This window comes from Triturus cristatus, chromosome 1_2, assembly GCF_964204655.1.
Source record: "Triturus cristatus chromosome 1_2, aTriCri1.1, whole genome shotgun sequence".
Classification (NCBI taxonomy): Eukaryota; Metazoa; Chordata; class Amphibia; order Caudata; family Salamandridae; genus Triturus; species Triturus cristatus.
The window spans coordinates 523,076,699-523,091,857 of NC_140580.1; the positions used below are offsets into that span (position 1 = coordinate 523,076,699).

Sequence of the window (15,159 nt, forward strand, 5' to 3'; positions counted from 1 at the left end):
CAAAGAAGGTATGGCATATGTTGCTTTGTCACGAGTGAAAACATTATCAGGTTTATTCATGATAGACTTTGATGACTCAAAAGTTAGTGCTGATACAAATTGTGTAAAGGAGTATAATAGATTAAGAAGAAGCTATGCTCCTCATTTAGGTCAGTATCCTGTGTTGGAGAAACGTGTAGTTTCTCGTAAAAGGAGAAATGAGAATATCTGTGATGAAGATGTACAGAGGAGGAAAAAAAAGAGGAGTGATGTAATTGCAAGCAAAAAGAGTAAGGAAAAAGAAGAACAGGTTGTAGGATGTCATTTTGAAAATAGCTCTGGTGTCAACTGCTACGCAAATGTAGTGCTGAATGTTGCATTTTATCTGGAAAGTTTGCAAGAGCAGATAATAGTAAATCAGGGAAAAAGATTCTGTTCAGAGCTGAGTCTCCTTTTTCAAAAGCTGAGTAATGATAAAACTCAAATAGAAAGTGCTACTGAAATTAGAAAACTTTTAGATGTATGTTCAGGACGAACACAGTTTTCTCAAAATGAACAGCAAGATGCACACGAATTTTTGATGTTTTTTCTTCAGGTACTGGAAGAAGAAGAAGTTGCAATTGATAATTTATTTGGTCTCTCTTATAAATGGGAACATAGTTGTGAAAACTGTTATAATATATGTGGCTCTAATGTTGATAATGAAAGGTTTATTTTTTTGACATTGCCAGAGACTAAAACAGTCACTTTTGCTAAATTAGTTAAAGATGCTAATCATAGCATGCAATGCGGTGAGTGTCAATCTGACATGTTTTCAACATTAATTTTAAAGGAATACGGACAGTATGTACTTTTAATGATGCAACGATGTAGAGCTGATGGTTCAAAATTGGATACTTTAATAAAGAAGTTTACAGGACAGCAATTATCAATTTCAGGAAAAACTTTTGTAACTGTTGCAATAATTTTCCATGAAGGACCTACTGTTACTTCTGGACATTACACAGTTTATCTTAAATGTGAAAAAGGCTGGACACTGTGTAATGATTCCCAATTGGTTTTTAAGCAACGTTTGCCTTTTGATTTAGCAAATTCCTATCTAATCTTCCTGAAACCTAAATTTTAGAGAGACTTGGCAAGATCTGGACAAAACAATTTTACCATTTGATTGGATTACCATTGGAATTTTCAAAAATAAAGATTTTTTAAATTATCATTTGGCCTAATGGAAAGATAACCAATTGTAATGTGGACTTTTTTAATTTTTAATGAAACTTTGGAAAACCAAAAATTTAGAGAAGATCGGTAACATCTGCACAATTTAAATTTTGGAATGTTATTGGAGTGCCATTGGAAATTTATTCAAAAAAGATTTTTTAAATTACTATTTGGCCATGTGGAAAGGTAACCAATTCTATTGTGGACTTAATATATTATTAATAAATCTTTCGGGAACCAATATGTTACAGAGAATCAGTGAGATCTGTACAAATAAAACTTTAGAATTTTATTGGATTACCATTGGAAATTTAATCAAAAAAGAATTTTAAAATTACTATTTGGCCTAAAGGAAATGGAACCAGATGTAATGTGGAGTTATTTGAGATATAATATTGTGATTATACTTCTGAAACAAACATATCAGACGGTATTTTAAAGAAATAAGTATTGGTATTAGATGATATTTTTAGAATATTATGTATTTTTTATAATGTTAAGTTTAAGTAAAAAGAGATTCTGGGCTTTTTTAATACAATCTTTGAGATTGTTATTTTTTTTTGCCCGCTGTAAAATGATGAATGCAATTGCTTTCACAATTTATAGTGAAATGCAATATATTCTGAAAACAGCAAAAATAAGGCAAAAATATTTTTTGATAAATATGTAAATATGTGTACTGTATTATAAAATGTTTTAAAAATATTAATACTTTTTTCTTTTTTTTCAGATTGATATAGAAAATTTTCGAAAACTAGAACCATTTTTAAAGCAATTTTTTTTAAAAACAAATGAATAAATATTTTTTTGAGTGGGTATGGTAAGTCAATAATAATAATTGTAGTCTCTCGGACCTTGTAATGTGATAATTGATTTTTAGTGTTTTTAAAAAAAAAAAAAAAAAAAATAATTTTTTTTTAAAACATATATAAAAAATAGATGAAAGGTAAGGTTGGCTCTTAAAAGAGCCGTTGTGTTCATGCAGGGACAGAGGAAAGAAAGATTGGGAATATTAGACGGTACGACAAGTGTGCTGATCTATTTTACTGTTCACTAGGGAAACACTGCTCTCCCTATAAGTAATTAGATCGTGACAATGGGCGCACCGTACTTCAACCCTCGCAAACCGAGGGTTAATTTCCAGAGGGCCAGCAAAAGGAGATGCTCCCCCCACAGATGAAGGGCTCACCTGACCTGCAGAAGAAGGACTCAGCCCTGCAGATGATGGTCCAGGCTGAGCTGCTGTGGATGTGCTTGGTTGACTTACTGAAGGGTTACCTCCAGTAAGTCGAGCATGTGTCCTTTTGTGTACATCCTTGAGGTGCCTCATCATGGTATGATTCCCAAAGGAATACTTCCTGTCAGGATTACCTCTTGAAAGTACACTCTGACACAGCTTGCAAGTCACTAAAGGTGCATTTACCTTTAGCTGGCCTTCAGGAAAAGTAAAATAATCCCATACATAAGAGGTCTTTTGTTTCCTCGCTCTCTGCCTCAAGGTAGTGCTGCTAGTGCTAGCCTCACTCTCAGAAGGGCTCTGCTGTTCTGCCATCGTATCACAAAGACAACCCAGCTCCTTCTCCTAAGGGATCACAAGCAGAAATGAGGGGAATGGGTGTGGTGTAGGAGAGTTCTAGAACTGAAAGTAGTTTCATCCAATCAAAAGTTGTGTTTCATGATCACATGACCTACCGTACGCTTCCGGTACGCTTACGGTACGCTTACGGCAAAAGTACGCATGCGCGTAAAAAAGACACGCGCTTGCGCGCATGCGCATAACAGTCACTACCCGACACTTCCGCGTAACGTGCACATGTAGCGTACACACGTACGCGTCCCACGCGGAGTTTGCGCGGCTACGCAAATTGCGTAACTATACGCAAACAGCGTAGATAAATTACGGGCATTGCGTAAACCGTACGCTTACCGTAAGCTTACGGTACGCGTACTAAAAAAAAAATTTAAATAAAAAGGAAAAAATGTATTGCTAATAAATTTTACCTGTTTATTTTATAAAATATTTTTAAAAAAACATATTATTGAATTTTAAAAATTTAACCAATGTCTTAAAAAAAGGATAGAAAATTAAAAAAATATATATGTTTAAAAAATAGAAGAAAAAAAAAAATTAGCATTTAAAAAACCTTGCAAATTCACTGAAAAAAACCATGGGTTTCACACACGTTATAGTTACGAATTAGCATTTAAAAAACCTTGCAAATTCACTGAAAAAACCATGGGTTTCACACACGTTATAGTTAGGAATTAGCATTTAAAAAAACCTTGCAAATTCACTGAAAAAACCATGGGTTTCACACACGTTATAGTTAGGAATTAGCATTTAAAAAACCTTAGAAATTCAATGAAAAAACCAAAGGTTTCACACATGTTATAGTTAGCTGGACATTTCACTCGTAAAAAACCAATGAAATTCCCCCGTTATAGTTAGTTCAGCTAACTATAACTCGCGCGCCCGCAATGCACTGCTGATGACGTCACATATTACATCACTCATGACATGGTCAGTGACATCACTCATGACATCACTGATGACATCTCAAATGACATCACTGATGACATCATCCTAGTGATAGAGTGGCAGACCACCTCTGCCCCTAATATAACCTTTGATACACACATTCAAAAATAGAAATTAAAATTTTAAAAACAATGGACATACCAATACCAGTTACAACAACCTATTCAGTAATTCTAAGATCCACATACACATCCACTCATTCACCAACAGTCCTGTACAGTCACTCATACATGTACTCACTCATCATATGTACTCATACACGTATACATCCTGTTACACAATGCCACTCATCCATAGAGGTACTCACACACATAGTCACTCATGCTAATAAAGAATCAAACATACATTTACTTGCATATACAGTTATACACACACCGCCACACTTACTTCTACAGAAACTTACACATACTTAAGTCTTTTAAACAATCACTTATAAAACACATACTTATTCATACTGGAACTCTTCCAATCTCTCACTCTCACATATACTCGCTTATATACACCAATTGTCACATATACTAGTTTAAAACATATGTAGTTACTCATAGAGACACTATTGAGACAGTCATTCACTCACTAACACACCCATGCACACACTCATTCACCCATATAGTCCTGCACACATGCTGTCTTCAACACATAAAAAGAGTGAGTCACTCATTCATGCACCTATGCACTACGTAATACCCCCCACCGAACCATACAGACATCAGACACTGATACTCAAAAAACCAAATAATAACCTATATAGACACCCATGTAGCTACTCACCAACCCATGCAGCCACTTATACACAAAGTGAGAGACTGATACAGATATTTACATATTTTAACATTACTCACTAAGCCATGTATTCACTAAGATACACTTAATCAGTCAGTTATACAATCAATTTTTCAAAAACAATTCATCCATTTAGGCACTTATATACCCATTTATTCTTCCATCGACCTTGAGATATACATATATAAAACATATGTAATTTTCTGAAAAACACACATTCTCCGAATGATGTCATCAGTGATGTCATTTGAGATGTCATCAGTGATGTCATGAGTGATGTCACTGACCATGTCATGAGTGATGTAATATGTGACGTCATCAGCAGTGCATTGCGGGCGCGCGAGTTAGTTAGATGAACTAACTATAACGGGGGAATTTCATTGGTTTTTTACGAGTGAAATGTCCAGCTAACTATAACGTGTGTGAAACCCATGGTTTTTTCAGTGTATATATATATATATATATATATATATATATATATATATATATATATATACATACACGGCTCCCAAACCCACTTGAACTGCTGAACTCCTAGGGCGGGTGCATCGTGTAGGAGAGTGGGTTCTCCCTATGACATCAAAGCTTCCATCCAAAAGGATACGATGCACTCACGGGGTTTAAACCAATATTTATTAAAAGCAGTCGTCTCAGACATGTTTCGGCGTGATGCCTTTCTCAATGATTGAACTGCTAAAATATGTCATCCGGTGTTCAACTGGCTTATGAGTCGTGTCATCACTTCCCATTGGTGGGCTCACAGCCAATAGGAGGGCTGCAGTTCTTGTGGCTGCGATTTCGCAGCTGCGTCGTGTCCTGGTATCCGCATTGTGGCGGCATTCGCATTATGGCGGCAATCGATTCGTCCAAGATGGATAATGACGTTGGTCCCTGATGGGCCAATTCCGGTAACAACGCGAAGGCCATCTAGGTATCTAATATACTGCTCGAACCGCCACTGAGGTGATGGCCCTGCCGACCATGAAGGGAGCGAGCTATACAAGCCCGAGGACGTCGATCCATTTGAGAGACGCCTGCAGGAAACTTACCTATTACATCCAGCAGCTGACGAGGGGTTCATCTGGTACCCTTAGAACTTTGGCCCGCAATGAGGGGCTATGAGGGACTGCCTAAAGGATTTAATCAGCGTGGTGTCTATGGCCTTCGCGTTGTTACCGGAATTGGCCCATCAGGGACCAACGTCATTATCCATCTTGGACGAATCGATTGCCGCCATAATGCGGATGCCGCCACAATGCGGATACCAGGACACGACGCAGCTGCGAAATCGCAGCCACAAGAACTGCAGCCCTCCTATTGGCTGTGAGCCCACCAATGGGAAGTGATGACACGACTCATAAGCCAGTTGAACACCGGATGACATATTTTAGCAGTTCAATCATTGAGAAAGGCATCACGCCGAAACATGTCTGAGACGACTGCTTTTAATAAATATTGGTTTAAACCCTGTGAGTGCATCGTATCCTTTTGGATGGAAGCTTTGATATATATATATATATATATATTATTTTCCTAGCTGCAGCAACATTTAAAGCGAGAATACTTACCATACGGTAACTTTACGCCACAATACAATCACAAAGCAATATAAATCATGCAATTTTACTATTTCACCACAATCTAAGGTTAGTTTGTGTACCATTGTTAATTATTTAATTTTGCCATGCACTTCGCAATTTTGTCCCACGTGTATCTGTGTTTATCAAGGTGCAAATATTTATTAGTACCACTGTTATGTAAATTAATTTTAGAATGATTACGTCATTAATTTCATGCAAATTAGAGGAGGTATACAAAATTTGCAACACCAATACCCACTTAAACCTTTGAGACCACATCATCTGTGGGGATTATCGGCGTCTCAACGTGTTATTACGGTCTGCTTTGTTGCCAGAAGCAAGTGGGAAAAGAGTTTGCCTTTGCTTGTGTTTAGTGGTGAGATGGACACTGTCAGTGCGCCCAGTAGGATCACCTATGGACATCAACCACTGTTAAGACCGGTTTTCAATACCATTAGATCACCGGTCAAGACCACAGCATGTGTGTCAGTGTCCAATCATCCACACTACACCTCGGGGCCTGGATGCCTCCATTTTGTGTAATTTGGCTGGAGTGTAGTACCTTCAATACACAATTTTTAACAATGTCTTGGTGCTATTTATGCGTGTCACAAACTTATTTGCTCTAGTCATAGTAACTTCCTATTGATCGTCTAGGTGTATATACGCAATTCCTTCTTTCATGCTGCCTGATTCGGCGGTCTCCTCCCCACCTTTGGTCCTGAGAGAAATCTGTGTGGTGGAGATTGTGTGGTGTGAAGTCTCCCCTTTAAGTAGTAACCTCTCAAAGTGTGTCAGTTGCCTAGCCCACCCTATTGGGTGTATAACCCAATGCCTTACTTGCCGTTCATGGAAACGTGTTTTTCTAGCCCAAAGTCATTCTTTGCTTGCAGGAAGGACTTCATTATTCCCAACTGAAATTTGCCCCAATTCCGGTGGCATCATCACTCTCTAGGCCCCAAAACTCGCACTGTCCATGCCTGGGGTGAAATATGGGTATATCCCACATCAGAGTGAATGGAGATGGGAAAGAGGTCAGGCATCTTCTGCTCCCTGCCTCGTCCCATGCTCTCACTGCTAACTTTGTAATAGGGGATGCGTAGAGCTGGGTGTCACAACACTTTTTCAGCAACACAGTAGGCTCTGCTGGACAGGTTGGGACAAACACACACTCAGCTCCATCAGTCTCTCTTTTGGTCCACTGTCAGACATTTCGGTTGTGCTGCCTGCTAGAAAGCCGCACAGGCCAGGCATTCCTAGACCTCCCTCTTTAGGCCCCAGCTAGCTTTGTTTCCCGGATATTTTTCCCTTCTTCTCTTAACATATATATTTCTAGCACAAGAGTTGCAGATTTTGATTTTCCTCTTTCGTAAGACACAGGGAAGAGGCCTGACAAACGTGCAGTATTCTCCTGACAACTCTCAGTGGAACAGTACGCTAGAGATTACTAGTATTCCACGACTGAGGGTCAGGGTCGAACTGGCCATAGCGGGCATCAGGCGTTTCCCTGGGAGGATGGAAGAGTGGGGAGCGGTTTTGTTACGGAGGGTTGGTTTTGCGACGGTGCTGCAATGTTGGCCCCCAGTAAGAAAAGCACCAATGCTTCACACTTGCAACCCACCCCCTCCCCTTTACTTCGCTGCTTTATTTCAAACCTTGATTAAATTAATGATTACCATCTCTGCTTACAACCAGGGGCGGCTCCTCCGCAATGGCGGGGGAGCATTGCCCCACTGACTCAGAGCCAGCAGCTAAAAAATAAAATGATATTTCACTGCCGTTTTATTTTTTAGCAGCTGCTTCAGCCAGCGTGTGCAGGGAGGTGCGGGGCTGGGGCATGGGAGGGGAGGGGAGGGTAGAGGAAGAGGGCTATGTGCACTCTCCAAGTGAGCATGTGCGTTTGGCCAGCAAAACACACATGCTCACTTAGGTTTCTCTAACTCGGCTGTATTGAACAGCCGGGCTGGAGAACTCCCTCAGACTACCTGACCTGAGCGGGCTGAAAAGACACTCCACTCAGGCCAATGCCCGCGCCGCTCTCCTAGCAGGAGAGCAGCGTGGGGATTGGACAGGGAGCCTGTGACGTAGTCCCAGTGTCTGCTGGAACAATGAAGAACCAACGACAGCGACGCAGGAGGCGTCCGGCAGCAGGTAAGTTTACATTTTTATTATTATTATTAAACTTTCTCCCTCCTACCCACTGCGCTCCCTCCATGCCCACCCCTGACACCCCACCACTTTTCTATGTGGCGACTGCGGCTGCTTACAACTGGTCCTGAAGATCTCCTATTTGCCTCAAATAAGCCTAGCTGCTCAAAGCATCATCTATTAGTGTGAATACATATGGCAGATTTTGGCTTTTGGAAACCAATATATAGGAAGCTCATCGCTGTGAGTTACTAGTAATGTTCCACAAAACACTGAACTGACTAATGCAAATTCCGATTAATCGTGGAAAGACAACACTAATCTCATATGCAAATCAGCCTTGTTGCCATCAAGAGGTGTGCTATTTCAAGCCCGATCCTTTAAAGGTTTACTCGTTGTATGCATGCTTTTTGTAGTATGCATGCCCCCAGTCACTCTGCTGGAAGTCTGGCCTTCGAGACAGCTGCCTCATTCTCAAAAGGCGTGAGAGCCAACACACCTGGCAGCCCATCTGACAAAGTGCACCTTCACGGTGTACTGGTTCACACTTACAAGAGAGGAGAAAATGATGTGTTGCTACTTGCACTGCAAAAACTTCTCAGCAGGTTTAAAGCCCAAAGGATTGGCTATTCATGTGCCACCTGAAGTTAATCCCACTGAGACCGGACCTCTTCCTTGGTAACCAATCCTGCCGGCGCCCAGTTACGACTTGCCACAAGTCCACAATCTCATCACCATTCTGGTCACCCAAGAAAAAAACATTAAATTGCTATTAGACCTCGATTATACCTACTCCTGAACAGCCCTACCCATTTGATGGGAAAAATGAAAAAATACAATTCGTTGTCATGCTTTCACGGAAGGCTGCACAAGACTCTGCTACACAGGATAAACCAAGGGTGTCGCAATAATGGGTGGTACATCTAAACGTACACATTAGCCATCAAAGTATCCGAGGCAACCCTCTGGACCTTGTGCTCCCGCTGCTTGTACTAAATAACCCATTTGTGATCCTAGGTAGTGTGCCAGGAGCCCCCCTCGAAAGCTTTCTGGTTTACAATGTGATCCACTTAGGCCATTTACTACACCTTACAAAAATAAATGCTGGTCTCTGGGAGCACATTGGAAAGGACTTTTATACAAGGGATTATTTCACAGTGTGTTGACGTGCTAAATTTGGAAGCAAAGAGATACTGGCAATCCATAGTGAATCTATTAGTGGCCATGCAAAAAAGGTCTGGCACATCCTGCTTATTCAATTCCTTGTCGCACTTTCCAATATTCAGGAAGGAACTTGAAAACAGACCCTTCAATTCAACAACTAAATGAATGGCGTCTCCTACTCATCATTTCTAGACAGATCCTCCTAAAACATCACAGCACTCCATGCATCATGTATGCACCAGCCCCACTCAGCAGATACTGGAACCATCTCCAGCAAGCGTCACAAAGTTTTCACTGCTTGGAATGCAGCTGCATTGCTCCAACATATCCGGAATGGCCTCTATAATGACCGTTAACGTAAAATGCTGTGTACAGCGCTTCGAGCCGTGAACCCGGCAAGACCGTAAAAAGTGCGAAATAAATAAATATGAAACAACCAAGAAGACATTGAGCAGTTCATTCTATTGTTACATGCGCACAAACATAAGTAACCTTGAGAGACTTGCATGTGGGCTTGACTCCTGTATGCGTATTGCACAGGAGATGACAACATTGCTGGATGAAGATGCACTGAGAACATCATTTGTGAGACACATTTACCAAGTTTCGTATTGCAGTTAAATGTGGCCTGAAAAAAACTCATTAGTAAAACATATAAGATCAAATACAGTGCTGATGTTAAAGATGATTCTAGCAGGAAAACTTTACTTACTTCTCAAACTGCCGGTCTTTAATGGCAGATAAGCTCCAGCGATGCCATTCAACAACAGCAACGAAGAAGAGGATCAAGACGACCAAGGCGAGCACCAAAGTGAGTAGTCGTTGCCGAGAGAACAGACTCGCTGAGGGTAAGGTGCACGACCATGACCCAGGAAACAAGCAAGAAAGAGTAATTCTAGGAGAAATAGAAAACCAAGAATTACAGAATTGAACCGCAACTACCTATTTGGCATCGGATCCAAAACCACTAGAATGGACATTGTTCTTTTCACCTGCACCCCTCAGCTTCTTGTTTGATTTCAAAACTGCAATTTGTCTAGTTGGTCTTTCTTAAATACAGTGTATTCCTATATCTCCCTGGTCGCATGAGCCTACCAGGCGTCCATTCCATTCCAAGAAGTTCTCACTCCAAGAACCTCCCAAAACACTCCTGTTCCAAGTCCCTCCCCTTGCCTCAGTCTCACTCACACAAAGATATTTCATGTAGTCCAGCTCACCTGGGCCATCATCTCATTAAGCATGCTCCATCCTTTCTGGGCACAGTTTTTAAACTAAACTCCTGCCCCTCACAGGCACCTGTCGGAATGGTCAATACCGTGGTACATTTTTACAATAGTAAAACCTCTTGAAAGGACCCCTAGTCTACATCAAAGGTGGAACTGAAGAAGAACAGAACCCTTTTCACTTGTCAGACGTAGGCTAGTAGTGCAGGGGGAGAGAGAGAGAGGAGTGTATAGGCTCAGGAAGGACATACAAATGTCAACGTCACGGAAATAGCACTCACTGGGCTCAAAATCTTCCTCGTGTGAAAGAGAAACCACTAAGCAAAGCCCATGTTCAAGTTGTCCAGCATACAACACTTAGTGCTTTAGGTACCTCGGTCATTCGATACCTCAGCGGCTGGCCAAATTTCTTCTGGCACATCCAGGTTTCGGTTCGCATCTGAATGAGGTTTGTCCATCAGATTTCTTTTTAATGTTATGCACTGTAGAGCAAGAGTTTTGAGTCACAGAGGAGATCAAACACTCTGTCCTGGGCTCCCAAAATTGCCATAAATCACAATTGGTGATTGGCAGTAACTCTCTAACCTCCTTTGCTGAGCAGTCTGTCTGGAGAACTGGGTAAAGCACATTGTACCCTTCGGCAAACGCCTGGCCCACCAGCTACAAAAGTAACAGTATAGCTTCAAAACTTGTTCCACACACAAATCCAAAATTGAAATTTTGCTCCGGACAAGAAGTGGGCCATCTACCCTTGCCGACACGGCATTAGGTGTCAGAATGTTCCCATCCTAAAATTATGTTTGTATTTGGGGAGTGGGAAGGTGAAGGAAGAGGGCAGATGTATGGACTTTAAAAACAAACCCTGCCACACCACTTCTAAAAACTGCTTGAAAAACCTGTCTGCAGAAACATCACCCTCCCTCCTCATTAGTGAGCAACCACCAGGGAGCACCCATACATCATGGAAGTTACGTCAGAAGAAAAAGTACTTCTAGAGGCAGAGTTCACAAAGTGATACATGATTCTAAGGAGGTGCACAACAAAATAAACGTTTACACAACGGTGAAGGTGTGAAACACTAGCAGCAGGCATCACGGAAACAGACAGAAAAGAGAGACCGAGGATAACTGCGTACACTGCATCACATCTCTATGCCCGAATATGACCCTCCAGCTGAAACCACTTCATGCACCCGTTGCCTCGCAGCTGAGTACATCTCCTTCCGTACAACACCTGCGGCAGTGCGCCCCAGCACATACCCTGGTCTTCCCCACATTTTAATAAAAAACCTGGAACCTACCTTGCCATAAACCCAGTGCTCCTCTGCTTTTTTTCAGCGAAAGCGTCGTGCTACGCGTCACCTCCTTGTCCAGTCCCAATGAGGCGGCGTCATAGCGCTGCGCATTTCTTCCCTCCGCGAGCCCGGCAGCCTGTAGATAACAGATAATTCCAAAGTTTACCTTCGTTGTACAAAACTACCTCGGCAAACACACCCGCATCGTTTATCAGCCAGTGAAACTGGCAGGTTCACTTGGGGAAGCGCACATTCACTGGCTGGGACTGCTTGAGTTCATCTGTGCACATTATCACCTCCATGTTCCCCTTCAAGGTGCAGGCTGCACACGTGTCGCAAATCTCACATGTCCAGGAATCGGCCACGAAAAGGCTTTTAATAGTGGCTCTGAATTTTTCCAAGCAATGCCAATATCTTAAAAAGCTTCTATATGTTTTATTTTTTTTAATGATTCTTTGTTGCAGCACAGTCACTAAACTGCTTTCTGAAATTCAGCATACATCTGGCATAGCCACTTACCCTATCATCCCTGCCCGTGTATTTCAATATTTCAGCTTTGGTTCCCGCTTCCAACTAAACATAGTTAGTTTAATAAAAATAAAACACAATTGCTGGGAGCTGTGGCTGCGGCAGTCAAAAGGTACTGTAAACTCTACCCCTTCTTGTTTTGGGTTATGATCTGAAGACCTTGCTTATCTATTTTCGTGCGGAGCTGCTACTTAAACTCACCTTACCTTCCTTTACATTCTTGGATTGTGAAGGAACGTGGAGAGATTGTCCTATTCAAAAATCTTGCACCGGCTAGAACAATGAGAACCTGAGGAACACAGAATGTTGAGGTTCAACAGAGGAGTTGTTGGGATCCTAGATCCACCAAACCTCTGCACAATTGGAAGTGTGCCAGGAATGACATCCACCCTTTCTAAGAATAACAACACAAGTGGGTGAGCTAAGGCATATGTGAGATTCATCTCAATTGCGGACATTGGGACATATTTCTTAACTAGCACACAGCCGGATACCAAGTCACAGTTCCTAGTGCAGGGAGACCAAGTTTGCTCAGCTAAATAAAGTACCAACATGAGATATTGGACGACAAGACCCTTGTACCAGGTCACGGTCTTGTTTTTGCATAGGCCCTTAGATGTGATTAGAGAAACCCTATGAATACAGTTGCTAGAGTGAAAGCCTCAGTCAAGTCAAATTAACTTTATTCGGTTACAAGTACCATAAAAGTTTGACAAAGACATATTGCAAAAATAAAATTAGTCTATCATAATTACAGAGGCATAGATACGAACAGTTAATATTAGCAATCAACAGAAAGTACATACATATTAAAAAGAGATATAAGCCCTGGTGTCAGGTACCCTAGACATCCAACTCTGAAATCACCTATACAGTATAAACCGTGTAACTCTTTATAGGGAACGGTTACGGATTTCTTAAATTATAATAGTTCATAGCGTTTTCATATGGACATTGCAACTCTAATAAAATTCCTAACAGCAGTGCAAATAGTTAACGTAGACAAAGGCAGTAAAAAACTTAAAACCACCAATGAAAGCACATGGCCTTATATCCCTTGATAATGTGATTAAAAATTGCCCTCCCAGCTCCTTGTAGAGTGGACAAAATAAAATAAAATGCAAAGTGCTTTGTACAGTCGAATTGTCACACGGACAAGCTGACAAGCTATGAACTCAGCCGGATTGTATGGGAGATGCCACTAAATAGTGCAATATATTTAGTCGAAACCTAGTCAGGTAAAATCGTGCTTGAACGTTAGTGGTAAAAGTTAGATAACATTTCTGTTCACCAGGGGATAAACATAGGGGGATCGGGTTCTACCAATTGTGTACGACGCAAGTGGGCCCTGGCATAAAATGCCTCTTTTATAACATCTTTTGCATTTATGTGGATACTTGAAGGATTATCGTAATAATGCCCATAAGCCAACTCGTATAGATTTTCCTTCACAAAGCGAAGCCAGGGGATGGACAGTGCGTTATCTAAGATGGTGCAATCTAGGAAAACGTCTTGTGAGAACATTAAGTCCTCAGATGACCAAATCTCGGCCCATAAAAGCAATGGCGCAATAGGAATTTGATCTTCAAGGTATGCCAACCCTAGCTCCTGGTGGCAAAAGTATGTGGGGGCACTATTAGGAGCCAGTAATAATCACTTTATAAATTTATTTTCCAGGACCTGCAACTGTCTGGTGTTATAGTAGCCCCAAACTCCTGCCCCGTATGATGCAACCGACAAGCATTTCGCTTTATAGATGGTAACTAGTTCAGACACTGGTTTATGGCCTAGCTTGCGAGCAAATCGAAATAGTCCTTCCACGACCAGACTAGTCTGTTGTGCCCTAGCTGCAATAAGATGATCCCAAGTCATGGTTTCATTAAAAATGTTCCCAAAGTATGTAAAATGTCTTAATTTGTCAACGGTCTTGTCCTTAACCTCAAATTTTCTGGTTTTAGTGCCTTCAGGACCACAGACCATGACATAAGAATTAATAAAATTTACTTTTAAATCCAATGACGCCATAAAACCTGTAAAGGCGTTAAGAGACTTTGAGGCTACTGGCTGTCACAGCCATTAAAACTGTATCATCCACTTAAGATAACAGTGGGATCGCATTTCCTCCAATTTTAGGGAAATCAAGTTTCTTCTCTATTAAAAAGGCCTCTAATCAATTTTTGTACAATAAAAACAAAAATGGGGCTAAAATACAGCCCTGACGAACTCCTTCCGTAGAGACAATAGGACCCGTCCTCTGCCCCCAGGACCATAACCTATGGGAACCGTTGTGGAGGTGTGAAGCCTGCGTAAAAGGGATATAAGGGCTTCTTCGAACCCATTAGCTCCATCAACCCCCACAATTTCTCCCAGTTAACCGTGTCAAAAGCGCTGGACAAGTCCATGAAGGCCAGATGAATGGAACCCCTCCTTGCCCGCATGAACTTGCCCATGATAAGGGACAGGTTTAGGCACTGTTTAGTAGTACCCATCCCCCTTCTAAATCCATATTGCAATCTCAACAATCCCTGTCTTATTCGCCCAGGTCTCAAGTTGTGCAAGGATAACCCTCTCCAGTACTTTAGCAGAAGCATCAATTAATGAAATAGGCCTGTAACAGGCAGGGTTATTCCTACTACCTTTCTTGAATACTGGGACAACAATTGCCTGCTTCCAGGATGATGGAATGGGACCGATCACCACAGC

General features: G+C 41.4%; 1 protein-coding gene across 1 annotated transcript in view; it reads right to left on the minus strand.

Moving 5' to 3' along the window:
• Positions 1–15,159, minus strand: part of ENTPD7 (ectonucleoside triphosphate diphosphohydrolase 7) — a 154,198-nt gene that overhangs the window by 128,005 nt on the left and 11,034 nt on the right. The window contains exons 2-3 of the mRNA XM_085606314.1: positions 11,935–12,064; positions 10,124–10,306 (exon numbers count right to left, since the gene is read on the minus strand). Of these exons, the coding sequence (XP_085462440.1) occupies positions 10,124–10,306; positions 11,935–11,942 (191 nt within the window). The 5' untranslated portion in view covers positions 11,943–12,064. The remainder of the gene's footprint in view (positions 1–10,123; positions 10,307–11,934; positions 12,065–15,159) is intronic.